Source organism: Gobio gobio (assembly GCF_949357685.1).
Source record: "Gobio gobio genome assembly, chromosome: 17".
Lineage (NCBI taxonomy): Eukaryota > Metazoa > Chordata > Actinopteri > Cypriniformes > Gobionidae > Gobio > Gobio gobio.
In genome coordinates, this window is record NC_137110.1 from 37,776,357 (window position 1) to 37,795,009 (window position 18,653).

At 39.1% G+C, this 18,653-nt stretch overlaps 1 protein-coding gene across 1 annotated transcript in view; it reads left to right on the plus strand.

The window, feature by feature from the left end:
- The first annotated feature begins 1,638 nt into the window (after positions 1-1,638).
- Positions 1,639-18,653, plus strand: part of slc15a1b (solute carrier family 15 member 1b) — a 23,124-nt gene continuing 6,109 nt past the window's right edge. Inside the window, exons 1-14 of the mRNA XM_079840921.1 lie at positions 1,639-1,764; positions 13,210-13,329; positions 13,485-13,584; positions 14,440-14,530; positions 14,643-14,726; positions 14,843-14,925; positions 15,728-15,814; positions 15,946-16,035; positions 16,127-16,171; positions 16,273-16,305; positions 16,482-16,570; positions 16,660-16,741; positions 16,939-17,061; positions 18,505-18,636. Of these exons, the coding sequence (XP_079697047.1) occupies positions 1,724-1,764; positions 13,210-13,329; positions 13,485-13,584; positions 14,440-14,530; positions 14,643-14,726; positions 14,843-14,925; positions 15,728-15,814; positions 15,946-16,035; positions 16,127-16,171; positions 16,273-16,305; positions 16,482-16,570; positions 16,660-16,741; positions 16,939-17,061; positions 18,505-18,636 (1,200 nt within the window). The 5' untranslated portion in view covers positions 1,639-1,723. The remainder of the gene's footprint in view (positions 1,765-13,209; positions 13,330-13,484; positions 13,585-14,439; positions 14,531-14,642; positions 14,727-14,842; positions 14,926-15,727; positions 15,815-15,945; positions 16,036-16,126; positions 16,172-16,272; positions 16,306-16,481; positions 16,571-16,659; positions 16,742-16,938; positions 17,062-18,504; positions 18,637-18,653) is intronic.

Sequence of the window (18,653 nt, forward strand, 5' to 3'; positions counted from 1 at the left end):
ACTAAAGGATATTGTTTACAAGTGGACTAGAAGGCAACCTCAGTCATCATGGCAGGTAAGTAAACCTGGATGTTTATGGGCACAAAATAATAATAATGCCTGTCAACTTTGGAATTGTACATCTGAATTTATAGTAAAGAGAGAGTGAATGTATGTATTCTTGGCTTAAACAAGATGATGCACAATTTGTGCAAGTATATGTTATTTAAAATAACATTTTAATTCAGCTAAATTAAATTTGAATCCATATTAGGAATATTTTAATGACATTTTTATTTTACATCATTTCTGTAGACAAAGAGGGGGAAAAGGCAAGGAAACAAAGGGTGAGACCTCTAATCCCACATAATAATGCTGTGTGTGTGTGTGTGTGTGTGTGTGTGTGTGTGTGTGTGTGTGTGTGTGTGTGTGTGTGTGTGTGTGTGTGTGTGTGTGTGTGTGTGTGTGTGTGTGTGTGCATGTTTTCGTGAAATATCAGGACACAAATGTGTATAATGACATGGGTATGACATAGTTATTACAAAAAGAGGGTGAAATATGAGGACATTCCCCATGTCCTCACTTTTCAAAATGCTTATAAATCACACAGAACAAGTTTTTTTTCACAGAAAGTGAACTGCACAGTCTCCTGTGAGGGTTAGGTTTAGGGACAGGGGCAGTGTAAGGGGATAGAAAATACGGTTTGTACGGTATAAAAACCATTACGCCTATGGAATGTCCTCACATTTCACAAAAACAAACGTGTGTGTGTGTGTGTGTGTGTGTGTGTGTGTGTGGGCATGTTTTCGTGAAATATCAGGACACAAATGTGTATAATGACATGGGTATGACATAGGTATTACAAAAAGAGGGTGAAATATGAGGACGTTCCCCATGTCCTCACTTTTCAAAATGCTTATAAATCACACAGAATGAGTTTTTTTTCACAGAAAGTGAACTGCACAGTCTCCTGTGAGGGTTAGGTTTAGGGGCAGGGGCAGTGTAAGGGGATAGAAAATACGGTTTGTACGGTATAAAAACCATTACGCCTATGGAATGTCCTCACATTTCACTAAAACAAACGTGTGTGTGTGTGTGTGTGTGTGTGTGTGTGTGTGTGTGTGTGTGTGTGTGTGTGTGTGTGTGTGTGTGTGTGTGTGTGTGTGTGTGTGTGTGTGTGTGTGTGTGTGTGTGTGTACAATAAATACATTATAAATTCATGTCAACACATAATTAGTAAGCATTATGTTTTGAAAGTATTATGAAAAACATATTTTTGTATATTGTTATAAAACAAATTTTCCAGAGCACATGTTATCAGGAAATATTTTAATTAAGCTGTGATTGTTCATTGTAGCCAAGTTGCTTGGGATATCCTGTCAGTATATTTTTCATTGTGGTGAACGAGTTCTGTGAGCGATTCTCCTACTATGGCATGAAAGGTAAGCCCAAACACGTGCACGTGAAATAATGTCAACTTTCACCATCAGCTGTTTTACTTTACTTTCCAAAATTCCACATAGATGGTCTCACAGCTGACTCTTTTTCTTATCTCACATTGTTCCCATCCATCTATCTCTATTCCTTTCATTTTCTATTCATCCTATTGCTGTGCTTTTCTTCCCTGTCTCTGTGTTTTGCAGCGGTGCTGGTGCTGTACTTCAGGTATTTTATTGGTTGGGACAATGATTTTTCCACCACCATCTACCACACGTTTGTGGCTCTGTGCTACCTAACACCCATCATGGGGGCCATCATTGCAGACTCGTGGCTGGGAAAGTTCAAGTGAGTTTTATAATAATGTTCGGAATGGAATACTACCACACGAGCCCTATTAGGAATGCAATATGCAGTATACCAAGTCAGGGAACCTTGATCCCCTTGTAAAGGACCATATGCCTACAATTTCAAAACAGCTACATGCCATTCAAAAGTTTGGGGTCAGTAAGATTCTTTTTAGTAAGAGGCATTAAATTGAGTAAAGTAAAGACTTTTACACCGATCAGGCATAACATTATGACCACCTTCCTAATATTGTATTGGTCCCCATTTTGCTGCCAAAACATCCCTGACCCGTCAAGGCATGGACTCCACTTGAAGGTGTGCTGTGATATCTGGCACCAAGATGTTAGCAGCAGATCCTTTAAGTCCTATAAGTTGTGAGGTGGGGCCTCCATGGATCGGACTTGTTTGTTCAGCACATCCCACAGATGCTCGATTGGATTGAGATCTGGGGAATTTGGAGGCCAAGTCAACAAACTTCTTGTTGTGCTCCTCAAACCATTCCTGAACCATTTTGCTTTGTGGCAGGGCGCATTATCCTGCTGAAAGAGGCCACAGCCACCAGGGAATACCGTTTCCATGAAAGGTTGTACATGGTCTGCAACCCTGTCGCCGGTTCACCACTGTTCCTTCCTTGGACCACTTTTGATAGATACTGACCACTGCAGACCGGGAACACCCCACAAGAGCTGCACTTTTTTGGAGATGCTCTGACCCAGTCTTCTAGCCATCACAATTTGGCCCTTGTCAAAGTCACTCAAATCCTTACGCTTGCCCATTTTTCCTGCTTCTAACACAGCACCTTTGAGGACAAATTGTTCACTTGCTGCCTAACATATCCCACCCACTAACAGGTGCCGTGATGAAGAGATAATCAGTGTTATTCACTTCACCTGTCAGTGGTCATAATGTTATGCCTAATCGGTGTACATTCTTACAAAATGTTTCCATTTGAATCCACGCTGTTCTTTTGAATTTTCTATTCATCAAAGAATCTTGGTTAAAATAGATCACGGTTTCCACAAAAATACTAAGCAGAACAACTGTTGTGCATAGAAATGTTTCTTTAGCAGCAAATTATAATGATTTCTGAAGGATCATGTGACACTGAAGGACTGGAGTAATGATGCTGAAAATTCAGCTTTACCATCACAGGAATAAATTACATTTCAGTCATGACAACTCTCGGGATACTTTGTAAAAACATTAATGTAAATAGAATGTACATAGGCTTTGTCTTGGCAGACTAGATCTGCCACGCTGCTGCTGCTGGATCTATGGTTGTGAATGCCCAGAATATAAAGGGAATGGAAACATGCAGCTGCTAGAGAGATAGCAGATCTAGGCAGGTGGTGCTGGGGAGGCGGAAGGCTAGAATAAGAATTTGCATAGCGTGCAGAGATTTGTTTGAATGCGTCATGGTTACAAAGGGAAATTGTAATGGACACGTACAAATCGAGTGGCTGTGGATGTTACAGTAAACAAACCAATCAGAACGCGTATAGAGTTTCATGACTGAACTGTTCCTTTAAATATACTAAAATAGAAGACAGTTGTTTTAAATAGTACGAATATTTCACAATATTGCTTTACTGTATTTTTTATCAAATAAATGTTAAATCTTATTGTGTGTGTATATTTTAAAAACGATTTGCCTGGTTTCACAAACAAGTGTAGCACACGTGTCAATTAATATTGCACTTGCAGCTAGTATTAATCATAGGCCAATAGGTTCGACTATGGAGGTGTAATAAAAACAACACTGTTGAATTAAAAGTAAATCTTTAGTGAAATTGAAATTTCTTTTTAAAAGGAAAATAAAATAAAATTAGGAAAATAAAATAAAACTCAATCCATGTCACAATACTTGTTCAATAATAAATCACAGTTACATGAATTTTCAATTAAATTGACTGTAATTTAACAAGTTCACTTGACTCCTTTTGATTTGGGTGCACCCTCTAACTATGAATATCTCCTAGAATAACACACCTTCAATATCAATTACAAACATTCACAATTGTAAAGGTGGACAGTTCACTCAAATATTCAAAAATTAAATCCTTGGTATTGAACACAATGCAAAAATAATGGTTCAGAAGGAAAAAAAAAGAGTTCAATGAATCACTGAAAAGATTCGTTGAAAGGATCAGTTCAGATGGTTCAATTCAAAAAGTCCAGTTCAAAAAGTTCCGCTGAAAGATTCGTTTCACAGATTCGAATCAAAGATTCGGTTCAAAGATTCAGTTCAAAGACTCGGTTCAAAGAATCAAAAATCCGTAGATTCGCTGAAAATGATTCATCAGTTCACGAGGAAAAATCAAACAGGCAATCAGATCTTTCCTACCCAATTCCTCAGGTGTTTGTTTGAACTCAAATCTCACAGTTCACTATGTTCATCTCACTGGGAAAGGCTCGCCATCTCTAATGAATCGTCACGATCACGCTGAATCGAACAGTTCCAGCGTAGGCAAAAAACCCGACCTGCATGTGCAACAGGCAGTTTTTAGTTCACAACACACATTAAATGCACTGCTTCTAGCTTAACAACAGTACATAGTATCACTTGTTACCTTATTTAACATATAACAGTTATATTTCCATTGCAATTCGACAGCTTAGGTAACATTACACTGCTCAAATAACATAAAACGACTCGTTCATCACCATCAACAACAAAATATGAACATTAGGAACTCATATACACACTGTCTTTTAACCATTACATCTCTTTTACCTTGTTAAACATCAGCTCTTATCAGCATTTCATTCTGACAAAGAAATACGTTTTCATTCTCTCTCAATTGAACACATCATTAATCATTTAATCACATTTATGACAGTTTACACATCTCAAAATGTGTACTCACCAAATCCAAAGAAAATTGAACATAAACGTCCCTCTTCTAATCCTCTCTGCACATTTGTAAACTTTTACACAAAGTTATGCTTCTGCTCGTTTCACCAATCGCACAGAAAAGAAAATGGCTTCTCCCATCCAGCAACTAGCGTGGTGGGGCGGGGCCTTCAATGTAAATCTCACGTAATTGGACAATCATTAAGATGTCAATCATCACACTGACATGCATTTCGCTTTGATTTCAGAATTTTTCTTACATGTTTTACTCATTTCTAGTTAGTTTATTATTTTAACATTTCCTTTTTATAAACTTAATTTATTTCTTTATACAGGGTTACATCCTCCCCTCTTGAAGGTAAGCAAGTCTCTTTGCGTTTTGTCCCTTAACTTGACCCTTCAGTTAACTATTGGTCAGTATTGGGTCAGCATTTGGCAAATCAGCAAGACTCATTGAATTAACCACTGCTTCGCTCAATGACTGGAACAAGTTTTGGACTACTGAGGTAAGGGGATTACCCAACTGTGGGTAATGGAATTTCTTTGGAGGTTTTGGGACCCTATTTGATCGTCTTTGGTTGACATTTACACTTGATCTTGCATTTACATTAACCTCTTGTTCCGTTCTCTCTTCCAGATCCTGATGATCAATGGACATATCAATTTCCTCCTCATCACCAGTTGGATCGTATGATGGTAAGTATCCTCCTTCAACTTCAATTCCTGTTGGCATAGTTTCTTTTACTTCCGGATCTGTAGGTTCATTCATTTCCGTTAACCCTCTCGAACTTTCATCCAGTGGAAGAACGTTAGCTGGACTGCTCACACTCTGAGGTAATTCGGTTTCATGAGGTAAGTCCTTTCCTTTTCCATCAGCCACTTTTGATTTTTCAACATCATATGCATAGGTAATCCTTGTTTCTCCAGCAGGAATTCTACTGAATATGCAAATTTCATCCTCTGAATCCGATTGTTCCTCATTCAACAGTTCCTTCTTCCTTTGGCTTCGTGTCTTAGGCTTGGAGATGTTTTCTGGATCAGGAACACTTTCCTCAGAAGTAGTAAGGAACCCACAAGGCAATAGTAGATCCCTGTGCAACACTCGCACAGGAACATCCTTATCCTGTGGATGAACTTTATAAACTGGCAGGTCTCCGACTCGCTCCGCTACTATATGAATAGTAGGCTCCCACTTGTCTGCAAGTTTATGTTTTCCCCTGATTCGGACGTTTCTCACTAAGACCTTGTCTCCGACTTCAAGAGTTGATTCCTTCACTCGTCTGTCGAATCTGTCCTTATTCCTTAATGCAGACTTTGAAGCGTTTTGAGTGGCAATTCGGTAACTCTCCTCAAGTCGGGCTTTGAGACTTTGGACATATTTGGAATGCGACTCATGAACAGGTTTTTCTACAGGCAGCCCAAAGGCTAAATCCACCGGCAGTCTGGGTTGCCTCCCAAACATGAGCTCATAAGGCGTGAATCCAGTTACCTCATTTTTTGTGCAATTGTAGGCATGTACTAATGGTTTTACAAAGTCATGCCAATGTGACTTATCCTGCTCCTTTAAGGTACCCAACATGTTTAGAAGCGTCCTATTGAAGCGCTCTACAGGATTACCGCGAGGATGATAGGGAGTTGTCCGCACTTTATGAATTTTTGCCATCTCGCAAAGCTCTCTGATTAGTTTAGATTCAAAGTCGGCTCCTTGATCACTTAATATCCTCTCAGGAAAACCATAGTGGACAATGAATCCGTCCCAAAGGCACTTAGCCACAGTTCTGGCTTTCTGGTTGTTGGTGGGTATTGCAACTGCATATTTGGTGTAATGATCCGTCATAACGAGTACATTCTGGACATTACTTCGGTCTGGTTCAATGGAAAGAAAGTCTATACAGAGCAACTCTAGGGGTCGTGTAACCAGGATGTTGACCAGGGGTGCGGACTTCTCCGGCACAGCTTTCCGCTTAACGCACCGTTCACAGGTCTTGACCTTCCTCTCAACATCAACACTCATTTTTGGCCAATAGAAGCGAGAACGTACAAGGTCGAGGGTGCGATCCACTCCCATGTGGCCCATTTGATCATGCAGGCTCTCCAGCACTATAGCACGGAACTTTACAGGTAACACCAATTGGTAAGTTGTTTTGTCATCCAACTGCCGTCGTCTGTATAGAATTCCATCTCTTAATTCCAAGCGGTTCCACTCCCTCAGCAACAAAGGAATGTCTGGACATTCATATCTCACCGCACGACACGGCAATTTACCTTCTTCCAAATGACTGATGACTTGGTTCAGGATAACATCTGCCCTTTGTTCATGCTGTAAATCTATACCATTTAAACTAGGTAATGCAGATTCACACTCAGTCAATTCTTGATCAAAACAACCAGGAATAGCGTCCTGCTCCATTGCCAGGGACTCCACTAGAGCAACAGGGTTTCCATACTCTTGTTGTACGATGTGTTTATCACATACAGCTTGAACAACAGCACAGTCCATGACTACACCTTTATCTCCACCCAGATGCTTGGCAGCGAATTGCTGTATCCGTTCCTGTTCCTTTTGTGACACCATATCATTGATCAGCTCGCCATGGGGACGTCTTGATAATCCATCGGCATCTTGGTTTTGCTTTCCTGATCTATAAGTCAGATCAAAAGAGAATGTGGCTAATGCTGACAGCCAACGATAACTTATGGCATCAAGCTTCGCAGAGGTTAAGATGTAAGTAAGAGGATTACTGTCAGTTATGACAGTGAAGTGATTGCCATACAAATAGTCAGAGAATTTCTCAGCTACTGCCCACTTTAAAGCAAGAAACTCCAACTTGTGGGCGGGGTATCGTGACTCACTTCTAGAAAGACCTCTACTGGCGAAAGCTATGACCTTTTTCTCTCCATCTTGCTCCTGATATAATGCAGCGCCAAGACCTGTTGTGCTTGCGTCTGTGTGGAGGATGTAGGGTAAGGTTGGGTCTGCAAAACCAAGGACAGGAGCACTGGTAAGTTTGGAGATTATTGCGTTGAATGCTTCATCACAAGCCGTTGTCCATCGACTCCCAAATGACTCTTTTGGGTTAAAATAATTTCCCTTCAACTCTTTGTTCAAGGTCTTACGATTCAGTGGGGCATAACCACCAGTTAAGTCATTTAAGGGTTTCGCTATCTTGGAATAATCACGGATGAACCGTCGATAGTATCCCGAAAATCCCAGGAATGATCTCAGCTCTTTTAGGTTCTTTGGTTTTGGCCAGGTTTTAAGTGCACTGATCTTTTCGGGGTCTGTCTGGACTCCTGCCTCCGATATTATGTGGCCTAGGTAACGGACTGAAGTTTGGAAAAACTTGCATTTTTCTGGGGATAATTTCAACCCATACTCTCTTAATCTTGTCAGTACTTTTAGAAGCCGTTCTTCATGCTCCTCAAGGGTCTGGGAAAACACTATTAAATCGTCAAGGAACACCAGGACCTCCGTAAGATGTAGATCGTCCATACACTTTTCCATTAATCGTTGGAATGTACTTGGAGCGTTGGTAATTCCTTGAGGCATCCGATTAAATTCCCAAAATCCTAAGGGACAAGAGAAAGCGGTTTTGTACTTATCAGACTCCTCCATCTCTATCTGGTAATAACCAGACTTCAAGTCCAGGACTGAGAACCATCGTGAACCCGTCAAGGCAGAAAAAGACTCTTCAAGGTTCGGCAAAGCATAGGAGTCCTTCACAGTTTGTGAATTCAGTTTTCTGTAATCCACACACAGTCTAACGTCACCATTCTTCTTGCGTACGACTACGATTGGGGATGCAAAAGGAGACTCAGATTCCCGGATCACTCCAGACTCTTTTAGCTCTTGCAAGTGCCGTCGAACAGCAGCCAGATCGTGAGGATGGATAGGACGGGCTCTTTGTTTGAAAGGGGCTTCTTCAGAAAGCTTGATGTGATGCTTAACTTTGGATGTTCGACCGAAATCAAGGTCATGTTGAGCGAACACATCAGACATATCACTGAGCTTCTTACTGATCCTATCCTTCCAACCTTGGGGCAATGGGGAGTCCCCAAAGTCAAAAGTAATCGCTTCATTGGAACAGCTCTGACCAGCAGGTACAGATCCCACCTCACATTCTTGAGGGATGACACTTTCGATGGCATGCACTTCAGCAACCACAGCATTTGGCTGCAGTACTACATCCCGATGTGACTCATTCCACAGCTGAACAGTCAACTTTTGCGGCGCAAACGTTGGCACTTGAACTACACCACTTTGGAAAAGAACACCCCCAGGGAGTGAGGAATTTGTTGGGGGCTCCAGAAGAACAGATTCTTGAGCAGGTAAGCAGTTCACATAGGTCTTTCCACAGAGAGCAACTTTCTGCTGTGCTGGGATGACTACGGGCTCCTTGCTTTGTAGTCTCACCAGTCCAAGGCATCCATTGACATTCTGTTTATGCCGTAATTCCAGAGTTTTCAGGACCGCACTGTAGCCGTATCGCGGAGAATGTTGTTCAAGGATATTCATTTCAGAACATTCAGCGTACAAGGAATCAAGAGTGTTAGTCCCGATCAAGACTTGAGACTGTTTTCCAGTGTTGAAATCAGGAACAACTAGTGCAAGTGTGGAAATTTCAACCTCAGCTCCTACCATGTCTTCTGGAAAAGTAATTGGAATTTCGACATATCCTTTATATGGAACTGGCTGACCGTTTGCACCACTGACCTCAAGAAGATGATTCAGGGGCTTGATGGAATGATTAGTCAAGCAAGCTTGGTAGAAGGACAAAGGAACTGTAGTCACCTGCGACCCCGTGTCAAGTAAGCAATGACATTCGGTTCCTGAGATTTTGACTTGCGCTGTACACTTGGATCCGACCAGACGTTGAATATGGGATTTGTGGTGTGGGCCTGAGTTTTTTCTGATGGGACAACCTTTAGGTTCACCAGCTCCAGTTTGTCCCACAACTGGAACTGTTAGGCGTTTAAAGAAGTTGCACCAACATGGCTGTTTTCTCTATCCCACTCTTGCTGTTTCAAACGCAGTTCATTTCTTTTCTTTTCAACTAGCCTGGGGTTTGGAGAATTTTCACAGGTTACAGAAATGTGGCCATCTTCACCACATCTGAAACAGTACCCAGGGCGTGGTCTGGATTTCGTGACAGGATCACCATTTGACTTGAACGGCTGTCTGGCGACAAACTCAGGAGTGGTAAGGGATGGTGATGTCTTATGCTTGGGTTTGACTGTTTTTCTGGGCTTTGGGAGAGTCAATGAAGTTAACTGTTCCTTTAACTCAGCAATTTGCTTCTTCAAGTCAGCGGTCTCAGACAACAACTTTGACTCATGAGGGGATTTGCTTGCAATGGCAGTATCTTGGCTGTAAGCATGAGCAGATCTAGGCTGCAGATGAGCAGGCTGTGTTTTCTGCTTGGAAGAACCGATATGGCTTCTCATACGTAACAATTTCTGTGCACTCTTGTCTTCTCTGGTTCTAAGGGAACGTAATAAGTCTTGGAACTCAAGAGGGTCATCTCTACGAGTCTCGAGACGAAGTTCAGAAATAAGGATGTCATCCCAGCAGCCTCTGCAAAACTGCCGTAGAAGATGATGGTTGGCTTCAGACGATTTAATTCCACCTCCTCTGACTGCCTTGCTCAGAGCAACTTGAAGCCTTTGGAGAAAGCTAGATGCTTTCTCGCCATCATTCTGAAATGTGTTCATGAATTTTGAGAACAACTCATCACCATCTTCAATTGCACCATAAGCTGAATCAAGCATATTAAGGTAAGCTCTGGGAGAAGCACGAGGGCCTAGTGACTTGACGATATCAGTGGCAGGAGATAAGAGACTCTCCATAATTCTCCTTACTCTTTGTAAGTCAGACACAGAAGGGTCATCACAGAGTAATTCAACATTACATCGCCAAGTGTCGTAATCTGATTCATTGCTGGGCGGGGGAATTCTCCCTGAGAAAGGGCGGAGCCTAACAACAGCAGTTGATGGAATTGCTGCAGCGACTTCACTCTTAACTATATGCTCCACAATGACTTTCTGCACCTCAGCAGGATTGAGTTGAACATGACTCATTGTACTTGACAAGCGCTTTTCAGACTTTGGTACATCATCTTGATCATGTGTTGGCTCATTGGAAATTGAACTAGGACTATGAACATTCACCTTGGAAATATTCTGCTCTCTGACGGAATTGAGCTCATCAAACGCAGGCTCATCCTCATCCACCTCATCTGGAATTAAGGAGCTTGAGATCTGCGAGAGTTCTTCTCGAAGCAAAGCGGTAAAGGATTTCCCACTATGCTTAGCAATGGTTTTCAGGGTGGATAAGTAAGAGGTTGTAGCACCAGAACTCTCCTCACAAGAATAGACACTGCTCAGGGCTCTTATCTGGTAAGTTAAGCTTGGGTCGTCTTTATCTTTGTAACTCAGGGGTAGCAAGGGACTTATTGATTCAATGGCTGATCCGAAATTGTACTCTACAATGGTGTGGTCATGATACTTGGACTCAGGATCGTTAATGGGAAGGACTCTTGCGATGGAACCATGACATTTTAGAAGATCAAGGAACTCTTCATCATCAAGGGTGCTAACTGGTCCACTGACTAGGAGGGCATTTAAAACTTTGACACTCTCCTTCTGTACTATTTCCATGTTCTTAATGTCAATTTTGCGACACAAACTGATTTGAATGTCTTTTTTGTCAATTACTATTTTTTCTTTTTAGATGTAAAGCATCAATAAAGCTTTCAATTACACCTCCTGGCTGGCTCGCCACTTTTTATGTAGCACACGTGTCAATTAATATTGCACTTGCAGCTAGTATTAATCATAGGCCAATAGGTTCGACTATGGAGGTGTAATAAAAACAACACTGTTGAATTAAAAGTAAATCTTTAGTGAAATTGAAATTTCTTTTTAAAAGGAAAATAAAATAAAATTAGGAAAATAAAATAAAACTCAATCCATGTCACAATACTTGTTCAATAATAAATCACAGTTACATGAATTTTCAATTAAATTGACTGTAATTTAACAAGTTCACTTGACTCCTTTTGATTTGGGTGCACCCTCTAACTATGAATATCTCCTAGAATAACACACCTTCAATATCAATTACAAACATTCACAATTGTAAAGGTGGACAGTTCACTCAAATATTCAAAAATTAAATCCTTGGTATTGAACACAATGCAAAAATAATGGTTCAGAAGGAAAAAAAAAGAGTTCAATGAATCACTGAAAAGATTCGTTGAAAGGATCAGTTCAGATGGTTCAATTCAAAAAGTCCAGTTCAAAAAGTTCCGCTGAAAGATTCGTTTCACAGATTCGAATCAAAGATTCGGTTCAAAGATTCAGTTCAAAGACTCGGTTCAAAGAATCAAAAATCCGTAGATTCGCTGAAAATGATTCATCAGTTCACGAGGAAAAATCAAACAGGCAATCAGATCTTTCCTACCCAATTCCTCAGGTGTTTGTTTGAACTCAAATCTCACAGTTCACTATGTTCATCTCACTGGGAAAGGCTCGCCATCTCTAATGAATCGTCACGATCACGCTGAATCGAACAGTTCCAGCGTAGGCAAAAAACCCGACCTGCATGTGCAACAGGCAGTTTTTAGTTCACAACACACATTAAATGCACTGCTTCTAGCTTAACAACAGTACATAGTATCACTTGTTACCTTATTTAACATATAACAGTTATATTTCCATTGCAATTCGACAGCTTAGGTAACATTACACTGCTCAAATAACATAAAACGACTCGTTCATCACCATCAACAACAAAATATGAACATTAGGAACTCATATACACACTGTCTTTTAACCATTACATCTCTTTTACCTTGTTAAACATCAGCTCTTATCAGCATTTCATTCTGACAAAGAAATACGTTTTCATTCTCTCTCAATTGAACACATCATTAATCATTTAATCACATTTATGACAGTTTACACATCTCAAAATGTGTACTCACCAAATCCAAAGAAAATTGAACATAAACGTCCCTCTTCTAATCCTCTCTGCACATTTGTAAACTTTTACACAAAGTTATGCTTCTGCTCGTTTCACCAATCGCACAGAAAAGAAAATGGCTTCTCCCATCCAGCAACTAGCGTGGTGGGGCGGGGCCTTCAATGTAAATCTCACGTAATTGGACAATCATTAAGATGTCAATCATCACACTGACATGCATTTCGCTTTGATTTCAGAATTTTTCTTACATGTTTTACTCATTTCTAGTTAGTTTATTATTTTAACATTTCCTTTTTATAAACTTAATTTATTTCTTTATACAGGGTTACACAAGCACACCAGTAATTTTTTTTTTCTAAGGCACGTGTATAAAAGCTACTTAAATGTCTTAATTTAATTAAGGCCTAATCCTGGCTTACTCTAAGCACATTGTGTGGTAAATAGTAAGTGTGAAAGTTTTTTTGGACCCCCTATAGCACCCACTTGTAGCCTCCTGGCCTACTAAGTACCCATAGTCAAAAGACTTAGGTCAACATTAGAATATTAATTTGATTTCTACTGGAATTCATATGTGTATGTACATAACCCACATCTCGACTTTTCACAGGACTATCGTGTACCTGTCCATAGTGTACACCATCGGCCAGGTGATCATGGCTGTCAGTGCCATCCATGACATCACGGATACCGACAGAGACGGTGTTCCTGACAACAAGACCTTCCACATGTGAGTTTCCACTTGGGACATGCTTTATCATAATAAAAAAATATATAGCATGCTCTTTATAAGGTGCCACATAAAACAAAATGTTATATGTAATGACATTGTTATTGTGGGTTTTGTCTTTAGTGTGAATTTGAATTTCCTCTTTTTTATTTCAGTGCCTTGTCCATGCTGGGACTCATCCTCATTGCCTTGGGAACAGGAGGTATTAAACCCTGTGTGGCAGCGTTCGGAGGAGATCAGTTTGAAGAACACCAGGCATGTGGACTCTTCCACACACACACACACACACACACACACACACACACACACACACACACACACACACACACACACACACACACACATATATATATATACCCGCATTTAACACACACCCAACCCTAATCAGATATTAAAGAGGACATTCTTGTGTCTGTGTAAATCAGCTGTTATCGGCTCAAGGTTAAGTCTCTGATATTGAGTGTTAGAGATTAACAAATAAAGTGATTTGTAGAATCCTCCACCCTGCTACAGGGACGTGAGGTCTAAAGGCCGTGGTCAAAGTGTGAAACACGCTGTTATGAGGAAAGCTATCTATTTATTAGGGTAATATATATATCAACATTCCTCATATTGTAAAAAAAAAACACGCTTGCATGTTTTCAGGCAGTACAAACTTCTGAGGTACCTTTCCAATGCGGATGTTTGAAAGAAATGAATAGTTTTATTTTGTAAGGATTGTATTGATCAAAAGTGATAGTAAAGACTTATATTTCAAATAAATGCTGTTCTATTTCTCAAAGATTCCTTAAAAAGTGTATCTGTTTTCAACATTGATTATAATAAATGTCTCTTGAGCAGCAAATCAGCATTTATAATGATTTCTGAAGGATCATGTGACACTGAAGATTGGATTAATGATGCTGAAAATTCAGCTTCGCCATCACAGGAATAAATTACATTTTAAAATATATTAAAATAATAAACAGTTATTTTAACTTGTAATAATAAATCAGAATTATTTTAGTTTTTACTGTATTTTTAATCAAATAAATGCAGCCTTTATGAGCATAAAATGACTAAATGGTATGCATATGAATGATATTAATAATTATTTTTATTTTGTTTCAGGAAAAACAAAGAAGTACTTTCTTTTCCATATTTTATCTGTCCATTAACGCTGGCAGTCTTCTCTCCACTCTCATCACACCAATCCTGAGATGTGTGTATTTTGTTAAAATCTGAATAGCAATTTTTTACATTTGTTGTTACATTTTTCATGGTGCATTGATACATCTATCTTGTGTTTGTGTATATTTGTTATGTTTTTCCAGCTCAGGAGTGTGGTATCTACTCAAAGCAGAGCTGTTTCCCGCTGGCTTTCGGGGTCCCCGCAGCTCTCATGGTGGTTGCTCTTAGTAAGTTAAAGCAGGTTTATTTTACTCTTATTTATGTTGGCATATGCAATACCATTTATGACCACTCGATGGCAGCCTTGAGCAACTGAGGTTATTCTCTCTTTCTCTGTGTGCAGTTGTGTTCATTGCAGGCCATGGCATGTACATCATGGAATCCCCCAAGGGCAACATCCTACTACAAGTCATGAAATGCATTGGAGTAAGAGCACCGACAACCTTATATTTATTTGAGGAAATAGTGCTAACATTTTTGAGAAAAGGAGTGATCAAATGAGACTTCTCAATTACAGGTCACTTCCCATTAAAGGCACAATATGTACGATTTTTGTACATCATAACATGTCGTCAGTTACCTTTTGTGCCCTTAAACACTCGTTTTTCGGGTCTACAGCTTATAAAAACTTCTGGGTTTTGTTTAGCTTGTTTGCTGTATACTTTGTCACATATCAGCTTTTAGACATTGTTCTGTTTTTTTGTTATAAGTCAGAAATGACAAGGAGGCCGCTTCACGCAATACAAAGTCAATGGAGAGCATTTGATTGTCCCCCGGTGGGCGTGGTTTTTCAGATTATGACGCGTGTCGCTCTGTCTCTATAGACTTTGTAACTTATATGTTTGATAAACACCAATCAGAATTTAATATGCATATATTATAATGATGTCACCACCGGCAGTTAATGCCAAACATTCAGTCAGGGAACTTTTAAAACTTAAAATTCATAGTTTAAATATATATATATATATATATATATATATATATATATATATATATATATATATATATATATATATATATATACAGTATAAAACACCAAATAGAGATGCACCTTAAGCTAGTCTAAATGGTCTAAAACCAAGTTTGAGCCACTGTAACTCTCTGAAATGTACAGTAACTTAGTTTTTAATGGTTCATACATAATTGTTGTGGTATGCAACATCAAGTCACAAGGGAAAGCACTATCCAGCCCAACTAGATGATTGTTGTCGTTTCTCTTCTACAGTTTGCAGTAAATAACCGCTTTAAACACCGCAGTAAGCAATACCCCAAGAGAGAGCACTGGATGGACTGGGCAGAAGAGAAATATAATGTATGTTACATAACATCACACACGCGATATGCACCAAATATGTAAAAACATTATCTTTTGAATACAGGAAGATGTTCACACAGACATAAGGTAGACTGATACGATAAGACACTGTCTCTGTTTCTTTACAGAAACTCCTGATTGCTCAGGTGAAGATGGTATTGAAGGTGCTGTTCCTCTATATCCCTCTGCCAATGTTCTGGGCCTTATTTGACCAGCAGGTCAGTGTGCAAACACACAATGATGCCATAAATGCCATACTCAAATATGTATCCGGCTTGATGTTAAATGTGATCTGTGTTGTCTTTCCAGGGCTCCCGTTGGACTCTTCAAGCCACCACTATGGACGGTAACTTTGTAAGTTCAAAAAAGGAAACTATTAAATGCAAATATATCAGTGCTGTTATATTGCAATATTAAATATTATTCTCTCTCGATCTCTCACTCTGTCCTTACAGGGAGCATTTATAATTCAGCCAGATCAGATGCAGGTGAGGCCGATTTATGCCACGTTGTTTGTTTTGTGTGTCTATACTTTTTAAAATGTAATTTATATCTGTGATGTCAAAGCTGAATTTTCAGCAGCCATTACTTCAGTGTTACATGATCCTTCAGAGATCATTATATATTCATGTGAGTTGATGTCATCATTTGTGTTGTGGTGCAGATCGTGAACCCCGTGCTGATTGTGATTATGGTGCCGATCATGGACTCTGCAGTGTATCCACTAATCAAATTGTGCAAAATTAACTTCACGTAAGTACTGGCCAACTGGTATTGAATTAGCATTTGTGATTGAGACGCGACGTGTTATTTGATTGTGTGATTTGACATGTTATTTCCAGGCCCCTGCGGAAGATGACTGTCGGTATGCTGTTTGCGGCGTTGGCATTTGTGGCTGCTGCTCTTTTGCAGATTCAAATTGACGTAAGTAGCAAACTGATCCTTTGCAATCTGGCAGATATTTTGCAATAACATCTAGCTTGAAGATTGTTATTGGTACTTCATGCTTATTGTCTTGATTCATGCCTTGTTGTTTTTCTGGCACAATGCATGAATCATCGCAATGTATTTGATATACTGTTCGTTCTCGGCAAAGAAAAATCTGTCTTTTAATCCAACAGCAAACAATGCCCAAGTTCCCATCAAAATCTCAAACCCAGGTGAAGTTCCTGAACTTGGAGAGCACATCTCTGTCTGTTGTAGTGGAGGGGCAGGCACTTTCAATTTCTGTTCCTGGCTTTGATGTAAGTCCACACGCACATCACATTTAACCAGTGTTTGAAATAGTGTAACAAATGGGTAAATGGGTGTCTCTTACAATAATTTTGCCACTATAGACTCCCCAGACAGCAACATAGTGTCGGCCCAGATCTGGCCCACATCTGGTACACATTGAATCCACATGTACCAGATGTGGTCCGGATCTGGCCTGATACTGTTGCTGTCTGGGTCTTAGACAACTCAGATTCTTTTACACTCTCAGTGGTATTTTTTTTTAATTAATCTTCTGTCATGCCTAATATGCAAACAGTACATCACATGAGAAATGTCATTTTAATTTTTTCCATACTAAAGAAAAATTTAGATCATAGTGTCATTTCCACCACATCTTAAATGCAGTATTAAGTAGCGTTCTGTGGTGGAAATGACTTTTACATTTTTTGGGAATAAAAATTGCCTACTTTGTCTCAGTGGTTTATTTCATATCTAGCATGTATGTATCACAGAAATACATACTATTAAATTCACACAATGAAACACTCTGCTCACAATTTACATTAACCCTTCATATATTACAGTACATTCAATTTAGAAAAAACTTTATTAGTGGCAGAATTGTTTGTTATGGTTGACACTACAACTAAGAGACAGCCATAATTTTGGGGGGAAAAATTCATTTGATTTAATTTTAAATGAAAGCATGATAAAAATCCATCCAAGATGTGAACTTCATAAACTACTATTCAAATGTTTGGGGTCAGTAACATTTACTTTTTTCTAAAAAATGAATCTTTTTAATTCACAGGAATGCATTTTACAAGACTTTTACATTTTATTTTATGTTGTATTTTTTATATTTACATTATATTTCATATAAAAACGTTGGTAACACTTTTCAATAAGGTTTAATTTGTTAACATTGGTTAATGTATTAACTAACATGAACTAACCATGAGCAATACCATTTTTAATTTTAATAATGTATTAGTAAATGTTGAAATTAACAATAACTAAGATTAATAAATGCTGTAGAAGAGCAGTTCATTATAACTTTGTTTCTTGAGCAGCAAATCAGCACATTAGAATGATTTCTGATGGATCATGTGACCCTGAAGTCTGGAGTAATGATGCTGAAAATTCAGCTTTGTAGCACATTAATACATTTTAAAACATTTATTTTAAATAATGTAATATTTCACAATATTACTGTTTAATTGTATTTTGATCAAATAAATGCAGCCTTGGTGAACATGAGACTTTTTTTCAAAAACATCAAAAAATCTGGTCGACTCCAAACTTTTGAATGATATTGTATTCCAAAAAGAAAACTTGCAATCTGTTAGTTTTCATAAAAATGAACCCCTGGGACATAAAATATTTGTAGTTGAAGAAACAATATGCACATGTAGTGAGAACTGTATGTAAACTGTACATAAACATGCTTTAATGTTTTTGTGCTCCCTCAGTCCTCGAATGAATATTTGACACTTGATGCTATGGAGGTTGCAGTCTCTGTGGGAGGAAACAACGCTACAGGTTATTTTCTGAAGGAAATGAGGCACACGGTTTCAATAAATGCTGCTGGAATGATACAGACTGTAAGTGCTAATCTTGG